Source organism: Acinonyx jubatus, chromosome C2, assembly GCF_027475565.1.
Source record: "Acinonyx jubatus isolate Ajub_Pintada_27869175 chromosome C2, VMU_Ajub_asm_v1.0, whole genome shotgun sequence".
In the NCBI taxonomy this organism is placed as follows: Eukaryota; Metazoa; Chordata; class Mammalia; order Carnivora; family Felidae; genus Acinonyx; species Acinonyx jubatus.
In genome coordinates this window covers 119,639,247-119,664,782 of record NC_069384.1, presented here as the reverse complement: position 1 = coordinate 119,664,782, position 25,536 = coordinate 119,639,247, and the positions used below count along the sequence as shown (strand labels likewise).

Sequence of the window (25,536 nt, the reverse complement as noted above, 5' to 3'; positions counted from 1 at the left end):
GAGGGAGACAGAATCTGAAGCAGGCTCCAGGCTCTGAGCTGTTAGTACAGAGCCCAATGTAGGGCTCCAACTCATGGACTGCAGGATCATGACCTGAACTGAAGTTGGACACTTAACTGACTGAGCTACCCAGGTGCCCCATGTTTTAAATGTTTTTTATTTTTGAGAGAGAGCATGTATGTGCACATGGGAGAGTGGGGGAGGGGCAGAAAGAGAGGGAGACAGAGGATCTGAAGGGGCTCTGCGTTGACAGCAGAGAGCCCCATGTGGGGCCTGAAGTCACAAACCAGGAGATCCTGATCTGAGCTGAAGTTAGAAGCTTAACTGAGCCACCCAGGCTCCCCACAATTTGGATTATTATACAGATGCAATTTTATCTTCTTTTTCAAGAGCATTTCCTCATGTCATTAAATATTCTTTGAAGACATTTTATTTGTTACTAATTTTTTTTTAATTTGAGAGGGAGCGTGAGGGAGAGCCTGAGTTGGGGAGAGAGAGACAGAGAGACAGAGAGAGAGAGAGAGACACAGAGAGAGAGAGAGAGACACAGAGAGAGAGAGAGAGAGAGAGAGAGAGAGAGAGAGAGAGAGAGAATTCTAAACAGGCTCCACACTCAGCTTGGAGCCCGAGGCAGGGCTCAATCCCACAACCCGGTGATCACACTCCGAGTCGAAATCAAGAGTCAAACACTCAACTGACAGAGCCACCCAGATGCTCCTCTTCAAACACATTTTAATGGTAAAACATTTGATTTACTGTTCCCTACTGTTAGATACATATGGATATTCAATTATCCAATAGTATAAACAATACTGTGATGAACATTTTTGTACAATGATCTTAGCCTTAATTTCTATTTCCTAAGGACAGACTCCAGAAAGGTAACTAATGGAACTAAGGATACAGACATTTAAAAAAAGTTCTTTGATATATGTTACCAAAATGCTTCTTAGACTTCACTGGTAAATAGAACATGTTTCTTTCCAAAAATGTTTATAATAATTAATACAAAAAACAATTTAGTATTTTAGTAATATCTTTAAAAGTAATTTTGTTAAAAAATTAAGGGCATGCTCCAGTGAATGGGGATGTTAATGAAACAATATTGGCCCCATGTGAATAACTGTCAAAGAATGAGCTGCTGGGCACAAAGGGATGCTCTTTCTTTTTTTTCATTCCAACCCAGAGGCATGGGACTGCCCCTACCTGGGCAACCCCAGATCTTTGGATTTTCTAAGGGAAGAGATTCTATTTTTGTATACTTTTGAAAATTTCCATAATAGTAAGGTTCTGTTTAAGTCCCAATTAAGAGAGAAAAGCATCTATGTGAGCAACACATAATTTTTAAATGACAGATCTTAAAAGAAATAATTCTACTTCTACTGCCTTATGTAGGTCAAAATATTAATTAATTTTTGTCTCCCTGATCAAATGACACCTGTTTCTGCAAGCTGGGTCTAAGTCTAGTCATTAAGTTAGTTGCTAATGTGCTCCATAAAGAACAAAGAGAAGGATCCATTTGCATTTCAAGTTCAGTTCAGACTTGGTTTTTAAACGTTTGTTTATTTATTTTTGAGATAGAGTACATGCAGGTGCATAAGCAGTGGAGAGGCAAAGTGAGAGGGAGAGAGAGAATCCCAAGAAGGCTCTGTGCTGTTAGCACAGAGCCGACCTGGGGCTCAGGCCCATCAACCACAAAATCATGAGCTGAGCAGAAATCAAGAGTGTGGGGTTTAACCAACTGAGCCACCCAGAGGCCTGCAGACTTGGTTTTTAAAGTCTCGTCAGGGTGCCTGGGTGGCTCAGTCGGTTGAGGGTCTGACTCTGACTCAGGTCATGATCTCACGGTTTGTGGGCTGGAGCCCTATATCAGGCTCTCTGTGGTCAGTGTGGAGCCTGCTTTGGATCCTCTCTCTCTGCCCCTGTCCTCGTTTGCTCACACATGCACGCGCTCTCTCTCCCTCAAAAACATTAAAAAAAAGAACTTATTAAAAAAAATAAAGTCTTGCCAACATTTATTCATTTGCTAAATATTTAAGAACTTTAGTTACCTCTGTTTGTGTGTATTTTGCGAATTTGGGGCTAGGGAGATATTACTATATCCAAATGTCTAGGAAATAATTTTAGTAAGTTAATTCTATAGATAAGAAAATAAAAACAAAAGACAAGAAACACTGATAGGTATCTGGGGAATTCTGATTCTCTACTATATTCCAAGGACTATTAAACGAGGAATTCAGAAGTTTACCTCATGAAAAAATATGAATACTGGACAATGTGTTTGTACCTCCTACCCCCTCTACACGTTCCACCTCACCTCCGCACCTCCATTTCAGCGTACCATCTTTAAGGGTAGAGTGAATGTTTGCAGAGCCTCATACACTGCTAGGAGATATTCACAGAAAAGGCACAGCAAATACTTAATGAACTGAAACCAAAGACTTAGCTCTTAAAATGAAAATAAAGGAGCTTCTTTATTCACTGGTATGCCAAAGGTCTACATAAAATCCAGTAAGGAAATACTCTACAATATAAAGGATATCATTCTCAACAATCACTACATCACACATTCAAATGTCCTATATCATGCCGACCTTGAGTGTGAAGCTTAAGAAGGAAAATTTGAGTATTTGATGAGTCTTTGTCTACTTTATTTCTAGAACAGGAGACAAAACAAATCTAAGCATTCCGATTTACCCTTGAAATAGACTGCATAATTTGTGCAGTATTATTTTTTTTATTTCAGAGAACGTGCAAGTGGGGGGAGGGGGCAGAGGGAGGGGGGGAGAGAGAGAAAGAGCATATTTTTTTTTTTTAATGTTTATTTATTTTTGAGAGAGACAGAGAGACAGAGCTTGAGCATGGCAGGGGCAGAGAGAGAGGGAATCCGAAGCAGGCTCCAGGCTCTGAGCTGTCAACACAGAACCCAACATGGGGCTTGAACTCACGAACTGCAAGATCATGACCTGAGCCAAAGTAAGACGCTTAACCAATTGAGCCACCCAGGAGCTTAGACTTTTAAGAAGACTCTACGCTCAGCATGGAACCTGATGCAGGGCTTGATCCCACGACTCTGCAATCATGACCTGAGCTGAAATCAACAGTTGGATGTTCAACTGACTGAGCCACCCAGGGGCCCCTGTGCAGTATTATTACTAAATTCTTTTTCTATATCTGTTATCGGTAGCCTACAAGCTCAGTTTACCCGATTTAAAGGGCTTTGTAGAAAAGTAAAGATGAAGAGAGGATGAAGGAAAATAGGACATAGAAAAAAACTAGTTATCATTACTGAGAAGGGTATGTTCTGGCTTATTCTTTTCTTCCTCAATGTTAAACTGTCAGCTGATATTCTTTGCTGATCTGAGAGTGATTAACAATACTCTATTCCTTTCTCTCAGCACAGTGCCTGGTGTGTCCTTAATAATAGAAATCCTTAGTAAACATTTCCTGAATGAACAAATTGGAGGAATGATGGACTTGAACTAAAATGACAATTTAGAAGTTCGTGTGAGATGCAATGAGTTCCTAAATTAGGACAATGACAGTGAAACTTAAGAAACAAAATCAAAGAAAAGTCAACAGAACTTGATCAACCACTGAACCCAGGAAAATTACATAGGTGATGGTCCAGATATGCTTTATTAAAACTGAACCATAATTGTGAAATCCCAAGTTGAAATTAGAGGTAATTACTTCCTATATTCTGTTGATCTAATAAGGAAAATGAACACTTATTTTAAATTTAAGTGCCCACCTCTCCCCATGCCCAAAGACATCCTTAATTTAAGTGTAATTATGTGGTTTTTTTTGACAATAGATTACAGATGGGTTATGAAAATCATACAGCAACTGAACCTCATTCTGAAGATTTTCTGCCTTTAATCAATATATCTTATGTACTACTGCCATCTACAGTAAGAGCCAAGAGACTGTAGTAGCCTTGTACTGTAGCTACACTGGTGGGAACAGCATAAAGTATGGACTTGTCCAATCACTACATTGTACACCTGAAATTAATGTAATATTGTGTGTCAATGATACTTCAATTTAAAAAAAGAAAGAAAAACTAAGGGAATATCTGTATTCTGAAGGGAAAAAATCTATATAATTATAAAGGATTATAATAAAGGATTTCATTATTTCACAAAACTTTAGTTTTCACTATAAGAAACATGTACTTAAAAATTTTTTTTTTAATGTTTGTTTATTTTTGAGAGAGAGACAGAGCACAAGTGGGGGAGGGACGAGAGAGAGGAAGACACAGAATCTGAAACAGGCTCCACGCTCTGAGCGGTCAGCACAGAACCTGACGCGGGGCTCGAACCCACGAACTGTGAGATCATGACCTGAGCCAAAGTCGTATGCTTAACTGACTGAGCCACCCAGGCTCCCCAGGAAACATGTACTTTTTAACCATGTTAAAATACAGTTATGAGATTATCATACATACGCTGTATATGTGTGTGTGTGTGTGTGTGTGTGTGTGTGTGTGTGTGTGTGTGTGTGTATAAAACAGGATACCTTTAAGTAGAGGGCAAGTATCCCAAACTAACACAGTTATTGCTAAACTAGTTTCTATTAACACAGAAAACTACTCTCTTCTTGGGGCTATTTGAAATTTCTATCTACCATTAAGACTTGGCTTGCAAGGAGACATGTGAAATTTAAAGGGCAAGTGGAGAAAGACAACTGTAAGAAGCAAATGGGTGAGGTTTTAGTCAAGAATTTTTCAACTTAAAAAAATGCTTTTTTAATCACAGATGAGAGATTGAGGGTGAAGGGACAATATTCGGGAGAGACAAGCAACAGAAGAGAGAAATGGCACTAAGTGGGATTCTACAACAATTAGAAGGTCAAAAAGAAAGCTCTCATTCCTGTCTAAGAACTAAGAACTGTAAAAAGCACCTCAGAATTAAGGAGACAAATAAGGCCTGGCTTAAAGAGCCCCAATCTCCTTCCCTTCTTCTGACCTTTGTTTTGCTGACTCTCAGGTTTGTAATAATGGAGTAAGACCACCTATCATCGTCAAAACTGAAGTATAAAATTACTTCCATACACATTAGTTCAAATGGACAATGGAAAGAAAAACTGTCGCCAAAAGAGGAATTCAAATTTGAGCCGTAGCAGTATCACTAAAATACTGACAGGAAACAGTTTCTCAAAACAGAGGAGTACTGTAAGGATGAAACTCGTAAGAGTTTGGGCATGTTTATTTAATTTTTGTGTTTATATAAAAGCCTTTCAAAATAAAGACTTTAAAGTCAGGTGCCTTATCTCATTTGTACCCACTGCAGGGGCTGGTGAGAAGCAAAAGCTCAGTAATGTCTGAAACATACCCTGAACTACCTTCAAATGGGGACACTTACCTGAGCTTAAGTCTCCATGTGGTTTGGAGCTAGATTACATTCTTCACATACTTGGAGTAAATTGTGTAAGATCTTTGGCTTGAATTTTTTAGATAATTAACAGTCCTCAAGTGATGAAGAAAAATGTCATTTCTAGAATGTCTTAAAATCTCAAAGATTTGCTGAAGTCACTAAGTATGTTAAAATATATTTTTGCCTGAATAATGTTGCACTCAACAGAGTCCACAATAGTGAGTATTATGGGCAAAATGTATCCTTATTGCTCTATAGATGAGAACATACGCAAGAGCTGACAATGAAGGTTTACTATTCAAGTGTTTACATACTTTTGCTAAAGGTGGGTGAGACCATTACAGTAAGTAGTTTTTAGAGAAATTGCATGCAACTTTGTTTATAAATAAAGCTTTCTAAAAGTGCTGTATAGTTCAAGCTCTAGCATAATTAAATAATTAATGGAATACCTTCAGAGAAACAGTTAAATATTTTTCATTTTTCATTCATTATTTCTACTGCCAAAGATTAATTGCTCTCAATATAGATGAACTGCTGGGTCATATTCAATTTATAGGAGAGTACGCAGTTTAGGGCAATAAAAGTTATTTTATAAGAAAAAAGAGAACATAAAACATAACAGATTTGAACCAATGTAATCAAACAATTTAAAAACAAGAGAATCCTCACACAGGGAGCAAAAAAACCTTGATATTACACATCCAGAAATCACATATTCAAATACATGAAAATTAAACACTGAAGAGCACAGTGGCTTTCTTTTTCTCAAGATTTAACCAGTTATATTCAGATGAAAACAAAATTTTTTCAAAAAGTGACTGAGTTAAGAAATGAACGGGAATTTTTTACCTACAGCTTTAAATTTTAAACTTTAATTTTAAATTAGTCTTGCCCATGCAAAATTTCCAATTCTAAGATTTGATGATTTTCTTACCATTTGGGGTCCAACATTCACATTTATTGGTCCTAAGGTTTTTGGTAAAATCTTTGTTGGTGAGTTGGTGCTGGAAACTGGAAACGCAACAAATGAAATGTTACCTGAAATGATACCAAATATGAGGTTAATGTCTGCAATATCAAGGCCACCTTCTATCTATACATTCATGCTCCTAACCCCAGTTTTGCTTTAGTAATTATAATTATCTTAATAATTTAAGTTATATATAAGAAGCCTTACTGAAAAGCCATACTAATGATTGCTTTCTTGTAGTGAATATGATTACTTCTGCTGAATAGGAAAACTATAAAATAAATAGTTCAGTCTGCCTGACAGTTAGACTTTTAGTGGATTTTTTGAGGAAAAAACATAATGCAATACATAATGCAAATCACAGTTTATATCACAGTTGAGAAATCCAGTTAGGTCTTTATTAGGTATCATAGAATAAAAAGAAGTATGAAGTAGAATATGAAGTAAAATATCCATTAGAATTTATTTATATTGATAGTAAAATAGAAAATAGTTATACTAAAAATTAACATGTTTTCAAAATGAGACCGTAGTTTTTTGAGGTTTTATACTAGAGAAAAAAAAATATGATGCTACCTAGTTAGTGATATTGGAAACTATGGGATGTGTACAGTGTTTTCAAGTGATTTCAACACTTTAAATAAAAAAAAATTTTTTTTAATGTATGTTTATTTTTGAGAAAGAGAGACGGAGCATGAGCAGGGTTGGGCCAGAGACAGAAGGAGACACAGAATCCAAAGCAGGCTCCAGGCTCTGAGCTATCAGCACAGAGCCCAAAGTGGGACTCAAACTCACAGATGGAGAGATCATGATCGGAGCCGAAGTCAGATGCTTAACAGACTGAGCCACCCAGGCGCCCCTCTTTGAATTTCAAATTAAGGCAGCCAAGTGCTACTCCTGAGATGAAAAACTAACCTATAATTTTCTGAACTGTATCAATTATTAACTCCTCTGGACAAACTTCAGTTTATCAATGTTTTTCTTAGTAACCTAATATAACAAAAGAGATCACCCAAGAAAGTATCTGAAAAAGGTTCAATATTGAAACTCTGGGGGAAAAAATGACAATTAAGGAAACCAGGCCATCAGGCTATATTATAGCTTCTCTTCCTGGACCTGTGAACCTATCTGCACCCTCACATATTTTTACTTCTTTCTGAGTGGAAATTCTCAAATTACTTTAATGTCTCTGCATGTCCTGTCTTCTCAGGGGTCTCACTCATCAATTATTTACTCTGTCTCCTGAGTTTTCGACTGCAGCATTGGCTTCTCCCCTTCAGTTTCTTTCTCTGATCCTCTATCATTTTCCCTCAATACCCACATTTAAAAATAAAATTCCTTGGGGCGCCTGGGTGGCTTGGTCAGTTAGGCGTCCGACTTTGGCTCAGGTCATGATCTCACCATCCGTGAGTTTGAGCCCCGCGTCGGGCTCTGTGCTGACAGCTCAGAGCCTGGAGCCTGTTTCAGATTCTGTGTCTCCCTCTCTCTCTGCCCCTCCCCTGTTCATGCTCTGTCTCTCTCTCAAAAATAAATAAACGTTAAAAAAAATTTAAAAAATAAAAAAATAAATAAAATAAATAAAATAAAATTCCTTATCTTTTTCACGCTCACTCAGCAAGGTCTAATACACAAACCTGCTTCGCCTTCATGTCCTCAGTCTTGGTATATGATTGAGTCTTGGTAATATGATCAAAATCATCCCAGTGACCCAATCCAGAAATAATCAACCCCACCTCATTCAACTGACCACTGTATCCTACTTGTTATCTTCTTACTCTGGTTCCTTTATGCTGCTAGCACTTGTTTAATTTGCAACTTTATTAAATCTGATTCGAATTACATATACCCTCTAACTCAGTGATTCACCATGGTGCCTGTGTAATGGAATTATCTGGGACTCAATAAAAAATACCAAGGCGTCAGTCCCACCTCCAGAGCTGCTGATAAAACTGACTGGGAGTGAACCTGGGCATCAGACTGTTGAAAGTTCTCCAGATGGCTTCAGCATTGCAGCCAGGGCTGAGCACTACCATTCCACCTGGAAATGCTACTTCAAACAGCTTTCCTAGCCCCTCCACACATCTGTAACAAACCCGTCTTTCAACTGGGGAAACCGCTCTGGACACTCCCTACTTTAGGCCTTTAAAGATTCCAAACATGTCCAATGCCTCTCAGACTCCTCAACATGGCACAACAGCTCTTATCTGGAGATCTCACCCCTGCCTCCCTTCGCAGCTTCATCTTCGGCTACTTCCTCCACTCTAATCAGGTTAAATATTTTGCAGTTCCAGAAAGGCTCCAGCTCAACCACTCCAGCTTTGGCACACTCCTTTCCTTCTGCTTGAAGTCTCTCTCTGCTGGGACAACTTCTACCTCCCAGCACTTCAAAATGGCATGCCATACTATTTCCTAAGTCATTATTGTGTGCCAGAGTCTGCTCCAGAGGCTTCCTATACATATGTGTGTGTGTGTGTATCATTATATGTTATATACATATATAACATATATATGTACATATATGTATTATATATGTACACATATATATCATTAACACTTAGGACAACAGTGTAAAATGTATAATTAGAGACTCCGTTTTACACATGAAGTAATGGAGACAGAGTGAGGATAAATAATTTCTACTAGGTGGCTATAGCTCCACCTCCCAAGCCTCTGCTCTGTGTGTCACCTCCTCCTTAAAAGCTGTCCCCAGCCTCTGTGGTCTAGTTCCTGGATGCCCTTCTGACTTTTCACAAAACCTATGATAGTTGCTTGTTCTGGCTACTATTTACATAGTTCTAAGTGGGCTATGTCTCTAAGCTTTGTAATCCTAGCATCTGGTTTAGTCCCTGGCACAAAACAGATGCACAAAGCTATATAACCATTTGATTAGCATAGACTGGAGCTATCTATCACCTTTTCTAATCTGGATACCATATTTCCTGTAATATAGCCTAAGCTTCATTTTTTTTTTTGTGACTTTTTAATAGGTGCCATTACTTATACTGGGTTTGAAATAAGTTAAAATGCTAGGTCCTTTGTTTATTATTTTGAACTGGTATATCAAATAAAGTTTCCTTGCTCTGTAACCATGAAACTGATTTTTGTTTTTTATATAAGATGCATATCTTACCAATTGCTAAAGATTAAGGTTATATCAAACATCCTAAATATAGTTGTTCACCACTTTAGAATTCACCCTAACTGGATAATAACCTATGATTCTACAGGGAGGAACAGCTATGGAATAGATAGACCAGTGCCATAAACTCAGTCCCAGGTAGGACAGGCATATGAGGAAGAGCACAACACTGAAAAGTCTGATTCTCAGATTTATTTATTATTATTATTTTTTAATGTTTACTTATTTTTGAGAGAGAGAGAAAGAGTGAGGGAGGGAGGGAGGGGCAGAGAGAGAGGCAAACAACAGAATTCAGAATTTGAAGCAGGCTCCAGGCTCTGAGCTGTCAACAGAGAGCCTGACGTGGGGCTCAAACTCACAAACTGATGATGAACTGAACCCATGTCAGACGCTTAACCAACTAAGCCACCCAGGTGCCCCTCACATTTATTTTTTTAATTAAAGTATGGCTGACACGCAATATTACATAGTTTTAGGTGTACAACATAATGATTTGACAATTACATATATTACAAAATGCTTACCATGATGGGTGCAGTTACCATCTGTCACCATACAACATTACTACAATACTGTTGACTACATTCCCTTTACAACCCTGTGGACTTATTTTATAACTGGAAGTTTGTACTTCTTTTGTTTTTTTAATGTTTGTTCATTTTTGAAAGAGAAAAAGTGTGAGCAGGGGTGGGGCAGAGAAAGAGGGAGACACAGAATCCGAGGCAGGCTCCAGCCTCTGAGCTGTCATAACAGAGACTGACGCAGGGCCCGAACCCACAAAGTGCGAGATCATGACCTGAGCCAAAGTTGGACGCTTCACTGACTGAGCCACCCAGGTGTCCCTGGAAGTTTGCACCTCTTAATCCTTTTGACCTGCTTCATCTATCCCCCACCCTGTTCCCCTCTGGCAACTATCAGTTTTGTTCTCCGTATTTATGAGTCTGTTTCTGCTTTCATTTGTTCGTTTATTTTTTAGATTCCACATGTAAGTTAAATCATGTGGTATTTATCTTCTCAGATGATTTTAAAAATTGACCTCAGTGCTGTTGAATGTTTAAAATGAGATCATCACTGACATACTGGTAGAAACAAAAGTCAAAAACTTGCAAAAAACAGTGGAACAAGAAACACAAAAAGACAATTAAGGTTAGGGAACAAATTGACTCCAATTTTAAACCTAACAGTAAAGAAGAATTAAGAGTATAAAACTTTGGTTAAAACAAAATGAAAAACATCACTAAAGCCAAATCTGTTATGTCAGTTAATACCAAAAGAATTTAGAGGGAACTTCATAAATCTGACAAATTGATTCTAAAGTGCATCTGGAAGAATAAAGACAAAGAGAACAGCCAAGAAAATTAAAAAAAGGAATAACAGGGAAGAGGGGAACTTTAGCCTACCAGATTTCAAAATTATTACACAGGTGAAGTGATTGAAATGTGCTATTGCTAAGAAGCAGACAGAAAAACCTTGACAAAACAGAAATTAAAGTCCAGAAATTATTGCATGTATACATGAAAATTTTATATATGGCAAAGGTAGCATTTTCAAATCAGTGGGGAAAGGGTGGATTACTTAAAAAATGTTTTTGCTTGCACATCTGAAAACTAATATAACATTGTATGCCAACTATACTTCAATTTAAAACAAAATAAAGACACACACCTGAAAGAAATGTTTCTGAGACAAGAAGTGTCCACCTGGATAAAAGAAACCTTAGATTTCAATTTCTTATCTTGTACAAAAATCAATTCCAGAAAGATCAAATACTTAAACATAAAAATTAAAGCCACAAAAGTATTTAAAGAAATATAATAATAGTTTTTTATAATTTGGGAATGAAGAAGGTCCTTCTGATCATGTTACAGAATTTAGAAATCTTTAAGTTTATTTACTTTTGAGAGAGAGAGAGACAGAGCATGAGCAGGGGAGGGGCAGATAGAGAGGGACACACACAGAATCTGAAGCCGGCTCCAGGCTCTGAGCTGTCAGCACAGAGCCCAAAGCGGGACTCAAACTCACAAACTGTGAGATCATGACCTAAGCTGAAATCAAGACACTTAAGTGACTGAGCCACTTAGGCGCTCCAGAATGTAGAAATCTTAACTGAAAACAGACTGACAGACGTGACTACCTAAAAATAAATATTTTTCTAAATAGCAAAAGACCTAATATACTTAAAAGACAAGTCTCAGACTTGGTAAACAAATTTGCAACACATAGGTCATCCTTAAAAACTTTTATTTACTTAACTTCCCACTTATATGTCAACAACAATAAAACAGTACCTCAATACAAAAATAAGCTGAGTACATGAAGAAACCCAAATTATCTAGGATATGAAAAGATTCTTGATTTTAATGAAAAATTTAACACTTTTTAAAAAAACCTTTTCAGGGCGCCTGGGTGGCTCAGTCGGTAAGCGTCCAACTTTGGCTCAGGTCATGATCTTGTGGTTTGAGTTCGAGCCCCACGTCAGGTTCTGTGCTGACAGCTCAGAGCCTGGAGCCTGCTTCGGATTCTGTGTCTCCCTCTCTCTCTGCTCCTCCCTGACTCACACTCTGTCTCCCTCTCACAAATAAATAAACATTAAAAAAAAAAAAAGAAACCTTTCACCTACCAGGTTGATAAAGATGAGTAAGTTTGATAATGCCCTGAGTTGGTAAAAATGTGGCAAAATGGGTGCATTTAAAAAATATTTACTTGGCACCTACTATATGTTAAGTACTTATGCCAAGCATTATGGATATTCAGTGCAAATGACACCATCCCCTGTGCTCAAGGGGCTAATACCCTAGTGGTGGAGGGGGTATTAAAGAGTCTTTCTGGAGGACAGTAATTAGAGAGGAATAATGGGTCTGTGAATTAGGTACAAAATTTTAAATAAGCCCTTTAAAAACAATTATATACGTTTTAAAGCTTCTTTCCACTTCAACAAATGTCCTTTCAACTGCCCTCCATTGCCTAAGTGGCAAGCTGACCCTTGGCCTCTTCATCCACATCACAATTAATAATGGGAACATCCTGTGACCAGCAATTCCTCTGCTGGGTATATATCCTAATAAACCAAGCCGATAAAAACAATTATACATGTCCTAGGATTGCAGCATTATAGATACAGGCAAAAACCTAAAAACAATTTAAATGTATAAACATCTTTTGGTACATGGCTATGATGGAATATTATACAGTCCCTAAAACAAAATTACAAGTATATGTTTGCCATGGAAAACGTTCTCATTATAAGAGATTATGATTAGCAGGATTCCATTTACCTACCTACATATACACATAAGTTTATATAAACATATAAGGTATGGCAAGGTAAACAACAAATGTAAGAGAGGTTATGGTGAGGAGAAAGGTTTTACTTGGTTTACACTTTTTTATTACTTGAAAAAACATTTTATGAACATGCATGTACGTGTTTTATAATTTAAAAAGCCACTGCCATTCTGGAGGGAAAAGATAGAGGGGAGGGAGGAAGGGAAAGCATGTGAGAATCAGTCATAGATGTTGAAACAACATAAAGATCTAGAAATGAGGTATCTGTGTTTTATAATTAGTTAAAATGAAATCTGCTTTGGAAGTAGTTAAAGGCGCCCCACTGAGATTTCAGTAATTGTAATATTCAGAAATAAAAGCCATGTATTTAGACGTTGTTCACTTTCATCAAATCAATTAGGTTCAGCAGCAGAAAGAAATGTTTAAAATTCTGACTCAAGGGGTGCCTGAGTGGCTGAGTCGGTTAAGTGTCCGACTTCGGTTCAGGTCATGATCTCACAGTCCGTGAGTTCGAGCCCCGCATCAGGCTCTGTGCTGACAGCTCAGAGGCTGCAGCCTCCTTCAGATTCTGTCTCTGTCTCTCTCTGCCCCTCCCCCACTCACACTCTGTCTCTGTCTCTCTCTCTCCAAATATAAATAAACATTAAACAAATTTTTCTTGAAGATTAAAAAATTGTGTGACTCAAAAGGAAGTATTTAAATAGGTTATAAACATCCAATATCCCCAAATTTCAGTCAGGTCAAGAGAAGTAAACCAAAGCAAGTCTAAAGAATTTTTCCTAAGTACCTGGCCTTAATTCACAGCTCCTTGGCAACAGGGGCCTGACACTGTCCAGAAGCCAATTTCTGGCAGTTGGTGTATTTATTAAAAACAAAAATTTAAAGGCCTTCCTGGATTTTGGTTCTGGCAATTCCCTGAATTAACTAAATAAGATCAATCACCTAGGGAAGTGGCTTGGAAAAACAGCTGAAAACTTATGCCAAATCTTGGCACAGGCACACAATTTTGGCTCAAAATTTAATTTCAATTTTCTAAGTAATTACAGTCTTTCTGTTTTCCATTAGAATTGTCTAGACACCAAAGATTTCTTTCACTCGTAATTCTTTACAGGGCTCCAGTTACAGTTAGTCACCTTCAATATTCAATTAGAATGAAAAATTCAGTGAAATAACTGTGGTTTGTCTACATGATGCCAGTATAAGTTATTTTTTCACAGTACTGACTCTCTGGGGAAAAAATTTTTTTTGGCTTGAATTGATTTTTGGAAAAACCTTCACCTAAGCCTATATCACATCCTTTCTAGAAGAACCAAATTAGTAAGTTACCATAAGAAAGAATATGGCTATTTTATGGGTTTATAAATACCTCACATCAGAAGTAGTGGTATATCCCATACACATACACAGGGTCCAACTTCAGCTCTAAATAGTTAGAAAATGACCTAGCTTGTGGTGGTGTAGGTGTTCATCCAAGTTGTACAACTCCAGGCTAAAAGGACTAGGATTTGTTCCATGCAAATTATACCTTACTAATAAAAATGATGGGAAAAAAGTGACTTAGGCAATTTCATACTCATTAGTAAGAGGCTAATTATAGATTATGCAATCCTTTTGCTTTCTTCCCTCAGATAGTTACTTGCCTTATTCCCTAGCTTTATTCTAGTCTCTGGTTGGTCATCATTTCAGAGATGCCTGACCACTGTATACAAGTACTTCCTAATTTACTATGGTTTTTCACTGGAGTACTTATCTCTATATGATATATTGCTTATTAATATTTACTTGCTGTGGTGGTTATTATCTGCCTGCCCACTCCCAGAATTTAAGTTCCATAAGGACAGGGGCTTCATTATCTCATCCACTGCTCTATCTCCAGCACCTAGCACATGGTGCCTGACAACATAGTAGAGTTCAACAGATATTGCTACATGAATGAATGAATACATGAATGTTTGGATAGAAGCATATGATACAGATTCAGGAGACGCGTAAGTCTCGTCCCATCCCCAACCACCACCTAACCATTCCCTTTCCCAGTGATAGCTACTGGTGCCAAGTTGTATATAACCTTCCAGAAGGATTCTAAGCATATACAAACATATATGCACAACATTCTTTTTTCCTTCCCATATAGTTGCTCTCATATATCAGTTTGCATGTGCTTTCTTCCCCACTTAATAACTCTATCTTAGATGTCTTTCCAAACCCATATATATACTTTTGCCTCAATATTTACTTTGCTAGCTACACAGTATTACTTTTTATGGTTCTAGAAGATTGTTGATCAGTCCCTTAGTAATGGAAAATATTTTAGTATTACAAACATTATTAACAAAATCTTTTATTACTGCAAATAATAATGAAATGACTATATGTGTCTTTACACACACTGGTTGTATGACTGCAGCAATTCACCCTCCATACAGAAATATATAAAAATGTTCATTTCCACATATCCTTACCATCTCAGTGTGTTAAACTTTGTCAACTTTTAAATTGAAAACAGCCTCTCATTTTATTTTGATTTTAATTTATTATTATGAGTAAGGCTGACATGTTTTAAGTCATCTAAATTTTCCTTCCTGAAGATTTCCATCTTTCTATTGGCTGTTGGTGATTTCTTTTTTATCGGCAGACCCTCTTTAAATATTAAAAAAAAAAAGTATACTTTGTTATATCTGATGCAAATATTTTTCCCAATTTGACATTTGCCTTTTGCTTTTATATATGATTTTCTAAGCACATTTTTAAAGAAGGTGGTCAATTTTATAGTAATTCTTTCCTTTTGTGACTTTTGTGTCATACATAAAAAGGCCTGGAAGTATGTTTAAATATAATAATGAAGGTCATAGCAAAGTTTATTTATCTTTATTCTCCTCCTTGGAGGTGCACATTATACATAGACATACTACATTCTACTTATCTTACAGGCTTGGTATTTCCAGTTGGCTATGCTGTTCTTTGAAATTAGCTATCATTAAGATTGTATTAAACACACCCCATGTTTTCTTATACTTTAATGCCTTCATTTAAAATTTTACATCCTTGCCTCATCTGGAATTTATTCAATGTGAGAAGTAAAAGATCCACTCCCCCCCCCCCAAATGGTTAATTTTAATAATCTACTTTCCCTCCCTTATGCTGATATGAAACATTACTTTGATTGTTTACTCATTTGGGTCAATTTATTAACTTTCTATTCTGCTCCACAGATCTGCCTATTTATGTGACAGTATCACATGCTTTTATTTCATTCGTGATTAACATTTCCACCAGAGAGTAAGCAGAGTCAGAAATGGAAAGTGTCAAGCATTTCTTTCTTTCCTGCACTAACCTTTTAGCTATTTGTTGATAAGTGTTATAAAGAACTATCAATTGGTTTCAAATACAGTACTAATGAGGTCAAGTCACAGGTTGATTCTAGAATAGGCCAATTCATTTTGCAAACAGAAAAGATTCCACACCTTAAGACTGTAGCTCTAATTTCAGCCAGCCATCTAGAAAGCCATATACATCACTGAAGAGTGGACTAGAGAGAAACAATACGGATGGCTAAGAGGATATCTATCACTTTTATTTGACAAGTAACTCAGGCTCAATAGTTCCACACACTATCTTCATAAATAAAACACATTAATAACTCATAGTTATTTGAAAAGACAGCATATCCAACTGGAAACACCAAAACTGTAAGATAAGTAAAATAGAGCATATCTACATAACGATAACCACAACATTGCTGCAAATGGGAGGTATGAGAAACAGAAGATAAATTTCCTAGTATCTCCAAAGTTTAATAGTTAAAGTGACCTCTAGAATCTCCCCCTCTGTACTTGGTTCTAAAATGGAATTCAAGCATTCTATAGTGCAGAGATAAGGACAGAAGATCTGAAATGCACATTCCTACAGATCATAGGCAGGGAAGAAAAGCCTCACTGTTTTTGCAGCTGTTAGAACACAGAACTTGTAGGATTCCCCCAAATGGACCATCTAACCAAAATCTTTCCTGGATCCAAAGAAAGAACCCTTGAAATGGCCCTAACTAGAAACAGGCTCTTGGCCCTAAGGGCATGCTCCTAAATGGGTCAATAAATCTTTCTGTCAGTCTTTCCTACATACTTTGCCTAAAGGATCAAATCTGTTCTCTTGGCTTTGATAAGCATTTTTAAATGGAGGACACCTTTGAAAATGATTTGCTGTTTCTCTGGTATCTAAAACCATAAATGCCCTGGATTCTTCACTTTCAAAGGAGAAAAGAATTTCTTCCTTCACCTTCCCATATGCCAGTATTTAAACAATGCCTCTTCATTTCTTGAATGAACTTAATTCAAGCTCTGATATCTGGAATATTATAGTTGTTTTCATTTAGTTCCTCAAACCTAAAACATCTTTGAACTCATTTAATCCATTCTCACTAGGTTTTCTTTGTAGGACCTTTTCCTTTCCTAAAATATACATATTTTCCTTTCTTTTCCTTAAATATATATTTCCTTAAAATATATATTTTTTCTTTTCCTTTCCTTAAAATGTATATATTTTAAGTTTATTTATTTATGTGGAGGGAGAGGCAGAGAGACAGGATCCCAAGCAGGCTCCACAGTTAGTAGAGCCTAATGTGGAGCTTGTACTCATGAACCATGAGATCATGACCTGAGCCAAAATCAAGAGTTGGACACTTAACTGACTGAGCCACCCAGGTGATCCCTTTACAATATTTTTTAAATGTCTATTTGAAAATATTTGTCTCATCTATAGGTTTGATCCTATTGCTTTTTCACTGGCTTCTTTATCTTTAGTTAAAACATGTCATTTTGTCCTTTTTCTATGATCTTGCTCACTAAAGGAAACCTTTAAGTCTTAATTTTCTCATTTCTTTTTACATGCTTGATTAGAATTTTCCATTTTTTGGACAATATATCTTCTGATTAATACTTGAATAAGTTTACCATATGGCCTCAGACAGCTTGGCTCTTCCAATCTTTCATAGCAATTCTTCCCAAATGTGCCTGGTCATAAGATGCAAAGGGGGTGGAGGGGGCTAGTGTGCTTTCTATTCAAAATGCACATTCCTGGGCTCCACTCAACATCTAAAGAATCAGAAACTGGGTGGGAATGCATATTTCTAACAAATATGGGAAAGACTGCTTCAAGGTTCCTTTTTCTCTTTGTTCGAATTAAGGAAGTAATAGAGTATAAATAGACTCTCTATTACACTTATCTCTGTTTAAACTTAAAAAAAAAGAAAGGTGAGTGACCCTTTCTTTAGTCTCTCCTTCTTAAATGGTACAACTTTTCAATGTTTAGCATACATTTAACCACTACTTCCAGCACCATCACCACAGCCAATACACCCACCAGATGGCACACGGGCACTGCGTGCATGCCTAGTAAAAGAGTGAGAGGAAGAGAGCACATTTTATCTTACACCAACAGCCACTGAATGGCTAGAGTAGATCAAGGCAGCTGTGTGCAACCACAAGGATCAGAATTTACAAGGATCAGAATATACAAGCACTCTTAATCATCCTCATGAAGAAGCTCACAACCCCTTTAAGATGGTAACCTGCCCCAGACCATGTTAACAAATGAAATCATTTAAAATTCACAGTCAAGAGAGATATTATCCTAATTTTATAAAAGATGGCAATGACTACAGATGGACCTACAACTTAAAAGTTGCATTCTTAAATTTAAAACTTTAGGACACCTAAACTCAAAAAGACCAAAGACCACCCATGAATTAGTTTTTCAAAGCAGTTCTGTTCCCTAGCAAATTAAAAAGGGCATCAATGCATTCCATAATACAATACTCAAAATTGCAATGATCAATATTACTTTACCGATATGTTCCATTTGAGAGCTATTATCAAAGCTACATCTAAATCATATTTTGAAGAGCAAAAACATCTTAAAGTCAGACATCAATATCAACAATAATCCTTTAATCAAAATCTTATTCATTAAAACATTAAAAAAAAAAAGATTTTGCAAATTTTTATAAATAAGTTCCCTGGGTCTACTTGACACACAGTAAGCGCTCGGTTAGCAGTCTCTTCATTTTTCTGCCAGACAAACTGCCAAAAGAGTGACAAACTTTGCACCATAAGTGAGCAAAATGTCCAAAACAAAGGCCCCTACTGATGGTCTTTAGCTTCAGAGTCAAGATCCAAAAGTTTATTTGCAAACTACTTGCTTGAAACTTGGTAGAAAGAAGTAATGCTACCATTACAGGATAGGTTCCTGGATCCATCCACAAGAGTTAACTCATAATATACTTGAAGCACAATATTCATACTATTTTATCTGCTCCTAAACAACGATGTAAAAGATTTTCTTTTTCGAAAAATGCAGGGATCAGGCAAATCTTCCCTCTGACCTCCACTTCACAAAAAAAGGAGATTTCCAGGTTGCTGTTGTTTCTAATTGCACACATATATGTAAGGCAGAAAGAATGTCTACACCAGTCACTCTCTGGGTATTCCAACTTGGAAAACAATGCAATAGGTAAGGCTCAGAATCCCCCAGACCTCAGGTTTGTCCTAAAGAGTTCAAATATACAAGGCAAGAACCACAGATAACTCACTCTAGAAGTCTGCTTTCAGTGTATTGCTCTTAATTTGAAGGGTTAACAGTCTCAGAGATTTGTGTTGTTGTTGCTAATGCTGCTAAGTAATCTACTGCCATGCCTACACTTATAAGCACAAGTGATGCGCATTTTTGATAACTACAATCTACAAATTTTGATAACTGTATCACATGTGGGGCCGTCAATATTTTTTTAGGGCTATTTCATCAAACTTACCTATTACTTTGGTCACAATTGTAAAAGTTCTTACTTTAGTCATACCTGTATAGTTTGTAAATCCATTTTAAACTCCATAAATTATTTTACTTATCCTAGAGGAAAAACACCCCTCAACTGCTACCTACTGCTATTCCTTACAAAAGCAAAATATATGAAGATCAATTTGAGAATTGATATAATTATAATCTTAATTAAAACAATGATGCGAAAAGCTTCAAAATCTCTACATTCTGTCATCATTTGAAACAAAGAAAACCTTCAGGGACACCAACAGATCCCAGCTAAGAGCAAGGGAAATTTTTAATAATCTCCTTGAATGTTGATATCTTTTCCTGTCTTCTCTTTATACCAATTAAACATTCAGAAAACCACTCAATATTTGCTCCTTACACAAACTCTGAACTGTGGTTGACAGAATTTTTTGGCTATTATCTATTCTTACACTGTAATTTTACAGTGTAGGGCATGGCAAAGTTTTACTAAGTGCCTAATTTGTGAAAGATCTGGTGCTCAGGCCTGGTTTTTCAAGAGCTAACTTTAAGAAATGCATCAAGTTGTAATGTGTATAAATGCACACTACACAATAGCACGGAACTTCTCTTTGTTACTTGCAAATGGAAAGGTTTTTACTCATTATGAATTCCACAAATTCAAAAACTTTTTTTTTTTTATTTTGACTGCTTTCATTACATGCATATTGCTTCCAAGCTCTTCCTTTGCTGCTTTTTTTTTTAAGCAAATAAACATTCTTCTCTGTCCATTAGCAACCAATCTAAGCTTACTATCTTTCTTTTTAGAGGCTAATTTTAATTAAACTTAAAATGTTTCTCCCGCATTTCTTATTCAAAGATCTTTTTTGGAGTAAGTCTCATGCTTCTTACTGAAGATAAAAGTCTCTCTCACTGTATGTAAATAATGTTTCATAATGAAATTTCATCTTGAGCCTCAGTACCTATTGTGCAATTACAAACTTTTGCAACCTAAGTATTCCTTATATATTTTATAATACTAAGTTTTTTTCCAAATATTCTTTAGCATTTAATGATGAATTTTTTCCATAACTTAAGTGCACTGAAGTTAACTTTCTCACATTTCCATTAATTACACATTAATTTTTTAAGATTAAAAAAAGCCTCTCCAAAAGGTATGCTACTCAGAATATGTTACTCTACTGATTCTCAAATTCTAAGTATAAAAGAATAAATTTTAAATGACTAAGTTCTATTTATCCCCTGATTAAGTCAGATTTATGATCTCCCCTCCCCATTCCAGCTACTGTGAATTTTGAATAAAACAACCTCAATTGTAACAGAAGAAACATCTGTTGCTTTTTTCTTCATAAGGGCTTTCCTAACTGAAAGAAAGGCTCTCTGCCTGACCTCCTCTTCCACTCCCCCTTCCCACCCACACTAAGTTCCTTAAAACTCTTTTTTAAGTAAATGTATTATTTAAAATTTTACTGTATCTACTTAAAATGTCATCATTTATCCAGAAACATTCACTTCCTTATTAAAATTCAAAGAATGAGTATGTTATATACATCAAAAAATAAGGGATGTGACTGGTAGAATATTAATTGTAACTGAAACGCAGACTTTCGAGAGGATACTTGAAGTGATCAACTCAATCAAGTTGTCACACATTCCGGGCTCACTCAGTATTGTTTAGGGTTAAGATTTTCTTCATATGGGATCTTGCATGCTATATTTTCTTTGCCAATCTAACGCTAACATAATGGCAGTCACTACCCCAAGAGGCAGACACCAAATGGTGCCACCCACACTCTCACACTGTGCCTCATAATAAACCATAAAGCAGTGGAATGCACCGGCCCCTTTATGAGCAAACAATGCCTGAGCTTCATTAGAATACAGCTGACATTTTCAAAGCACAAATACTTTTAAGAAAAAAGTACTAGGAAAGAAAGGAATGAAACAGCTATAAAAGCTGAAATATTTTTTTTTAAGTGTCAGGTTTATTTCAAAGATCCCGAGGAAGCATATTTTGCTGTTGACAATGTAAAAGTTTTCATAAATAAAAAAATGTAGAGTTAAGGTCAAAGCTTATTTTATTAACTACTGGAAAGAAATGAAAGTAAAAACTATCATTTGAATTGCAGTCACAAGTAATAACTATAAAGTACCTTCAGAATTATTCAATTCCTCAAATGCTTTCTTAGTTCTTGAACGAGGAAAAGTGAGCTCCAAAATTATTTTCACATTTTAATTGATTTATATAAGTAACTGAGTGATAAACTAAGCTTAATCTACCCCTCCCCCCCCCCCACCCAACCCAACCCCCATATCCTGTAGTTTTCCTGTCTGCAACAAGCAAGGACGTCTTGAATTCAGCGTGCTCCTGGCTGTTTATCAACTTAATATTGCTGCTGTTGGAAGAATATAAAATAAACGCGGTAAAAACTCTCCCAGCACTAAGAAACAAAATGATCTCTCTTACCTGGTCTAAAGAAGCATGCCTCTCACTGCAGTACCAACAACACTCTACAGTCTTTGTTACCATTCAGTGGAAACTTGAGACTGTGTCAGACATAAGCAATCGAGCGCAGAAAAGCTCAATTTAAAATACTCAATAAAACTAAAAAGATGCTCAAGAAAACCGTTTAGGTAACTGGCTTTCAAAAGACATGAGAACTGTCTAATGCAACAAAGATCATTCAAAAGAAACTGGAAGTGTAAGTCTAAAGACACAAAGGGGCTTTTTTATGTGCAGAATCTTACTTTCTCATTAATTAAAGGTTGTTTTAAAAATATGCCTAAAATAAAAGTGGTAAAACGATAAAATGGCTACCTTCAAGCTAACATACTTTAAAATATCATTTGAACTTTAACTAGCTAAAAAATAAGATTAAACTTACTCACGAAATCTGCATAATTCGACCTGTGCATGTCAGGGTATTTGCTGGCTCCAAAGCAGGCACAAAGCAGGAGACCTTAATGCATCTTGAAAGCAGAGCAAAACCACCATAAGTATGGGGGGGTTGGGGGGGGTGGGGGAGTGGTGAGGGGGCCGGGGAGGAGAGACTCTTGAAAAACTGGCTGGGGCTTTTCAACCTGTAATAACTGTCCAGCTCCTCTGGGAGGGAAAAAAAAAAAAAAAAAAAAAAAAGTCCTGGTCCTGCCCCCTGAGATAGGAGGCTATGTTTCAATGCCAAAATGAATGACAGGCCCATTTCTGATATCAACAAAGAGCAGCTTAGTTGTGCTCCATTTTTTTTCACTTTCCCACACAGTTAGAAGTTCCAAATTTTTCAGGTTAGTATCTTTGTATCTAGGGTTAAGTACCTTTGTCCATTTTCTCAAGAAAACCCAATTATGTTGTCCTAGTTTTAAAAATGATTAATTAAAAATATATACCTAATCATCTTACTCGGTTTTTCCTAGGCAGGAAGCTAAACAAAAGATGACCTCTGAAGTTCCTTTCTAAATCTACCCTTTGCAATATAAGATCACTGTATGACTATTAATATTAATAAGCTTTTTCTGCATCCTGACATATGGGCACAAGGGGAAACTAAAAGTAGGTAACAAACATAGAAATAAAGTAACTGAGATAAAATTTTCAGTTAGCTAGATGTAAAAATCATTTACTAAAGTACATGTGTATGATTATACAAACTGAAATCAATAAACACTTTGAACAATGACATACATTTACTTAATGCCTATTATGAGCCAAGCACTACTTGGGGCTCTGAGGATATAGCAGTGAACACAACAGACAAAAGCCAAACAAAAATCCTTATCTTCAGTGAGCTTATTAGTTTATATTTCAGTTCCCTGAATGTACAACTCTCCTAGATAGACTAAGATAGCTCTCTGCTTCTTTGATTAGTTTCCATCTAATCTGAAATAGTCCCCTCTGAAAGTATGTCTTGACAACAGCTTCAGGAAGGGCAAGGATTCTGTGCTTTCTTCAGTGTTACATCCTTAGTGTCTAAAACAGTGCCTATTAGACCTTCAAACAGATATATAGTAAATTAAATAGATCAAAAAGAGCTTTTCCTTAGTCCATCTCTGCAGACTATGCACCATGTATTATTACACTTACATGCATGAGGGTATTAATTAACTTGGGTTGCAATTACATAATAGCTTAAAACTGAAAACACAACCTATATGGCCCTGTACCTTTTCAGAGTCTAAAATCTGTTTTTGCAGGGCACCTGGGTGGCTCAGTTGGCTAAGCGTCAGACTTCGGCTCAGGTCATGATCTCGTGGTTCATGGGTTGGAGCCCTGCGTCAGGCTCTGAGCTGATAGCTCAGTGCCGGGACCCTGCTTCAGATTCTGTGTCTCCCTCTCTCTCTCTGCCTCTCCCCCACTCGTACTCTGTCTCTCTGTCTCTCTCTCAAACAAAAAGTTTAAAAAATAAATAAATAAAAATAATAATAAAATAAAACCTGTTTTTGCTATCAAATGTGAGGTCACTGTATTTGAGTAAAAGAATCATTCAAAAAATTCTATACAGTAACTTTTTGTGGATTACCAGATTTTAGAGCAGTCTGAATAAAAAAAGAATCTTGGAAATTACATAGCATCCCATCAGTTTTGTGTGTGTGGAAATAACTTTAAACTCTCCTTCTCATCATTCTTGATTGTCTTACTGTAAACCAGTGAGACACAGAAAATAAGTGTACACCTCTACCCTGTCAAATCAGCCAGAAGTCTTGCACATGTCACTCAAGGCCAGGATATTCAAGGGCTACATACCGTCACACCTATTCTGGTATAGTCTTAAAACAAAAGGAAATTAAACTTCTCAGCACTCAGATACGCTCATCATACTTCCAAATAGAGTATTCCTCCCTCCCTCTGTCCCACCTCTAGAGATGGACGATGATTTAAAGTTCAAATATAAACTACCTGGAATATTCACATACTCAGCATGTGTTCTAACAATAAATCTAACAGCACCCCAAGGTCAGGAAGACATGCGATGACTGAAGTCAAGTCATGGGTGAGATAAGGTGGAGCCAAAGCAGGATTTCGTCAGGAATGGCTCCTGCAGAAGCGAGTTTTCTTTTCCCTAACCATCACTCATTCTTTCCTTCAAGAAGTACTTATTAAGTACTTATATATCAGGCACTGAGCTAGGCAACAAACTGATCTGCTCCCTAGAACCCCCATAGATGTGACCTTAAGCCTATTCCTATTCCTCCATGTTTCTGCTCCCTATTTGCCTTCATTGCCAGTGCCCCTTCTTTATCCAGTCCCCAGAACTTCACTTACACTGCCCTTTGATCTACTCCCAAGCCTTTAGGCAGGCAGCACAATTAGTAGCTTCTGTGTTCCCTTATGATTGTATCACACACTGGGGGGGGGGGGGGGGGGGAATTAGGAGTCTTCCTACCAGCATAAGAAAATGCATCTTGTGTGGGTTGTCTCAAACAATTTCTCCTTAATCTTACTTAGAAAATCCACTTAAGCATTGTATTATTTATAACTACTAAATATCTAGAAAACACCAAATGGGGCTAGGGATTCCTTCCCTCAGGTTTATAAGCTAATTCATTCAGACTAGAGTTTGCTATGCTTATTGGTAACTTGATGAAATATCAACCACATTTTATAGATCCCTTTCTGATTCTATAAACAGAAATGATACTATGATAGCACAATAATAGTTTTTATTTGCCTATTCCTGCTAAAATAACTACCTATCAGATCCATACTGTGAGGGAATGGAAATCACCTATGCTAATTTCTTATACTCAATCACCTTTTGAAATAAAATGTCTAATCTTCCTGATGAGAACTACATCTAATGCAAAGGGTTCCTGCTACCTCTTGCAGGGATAAGTGATAGTTGCTTAAAAACACCTTGTGGTAAAGTAACTTCACCTTCACTTGGTCCTCTTCCTCTTCCCACCTTTTAAATATAGATGTTTTTCAAGGACCTATTCTTGATGCTTGTTTCTTTAAGATTTGCATTCCCTCTTTA

At 36.7% G+C, this 25,536-nt stretch overlaps 1 protein-coding gene across 8 annotated transcripts in view; it reads right to left on the bottom strand.

The window, feature by feature from the left end:
• TFDP2 (transcription factor Dp-2) overlaps positions 1-25,536 on the bottom strand; it is a 177,449-nt gene that overhangs the window by 51,908 nt on the left and 100,005 nt on the right. For 4 of the 8 annotated variants that reach the window (XM_027061696.2, XM_027061697.2, XM_027061698.2 and 1 more), the window contains exon 4: positions 6,313-6,416. In XM_027061696.2, coding sequence (XP_026917497.1) covers positions 6,313-6,416 — 104 coding nt within the window. Of the gene's footprint in view, positions 1-6,312; positions 6,417-11,152; positions 11,188-21,864; positions 21,964-22,034; positions 22,086-22,452; positions 22,538-25,536 lie in introns of those variants that run through there. The other 4 variants (XM_053221365.1, XM_015080139.3, XM_053221368.1 and 1 more) reach the window with 3 other exon arrangements.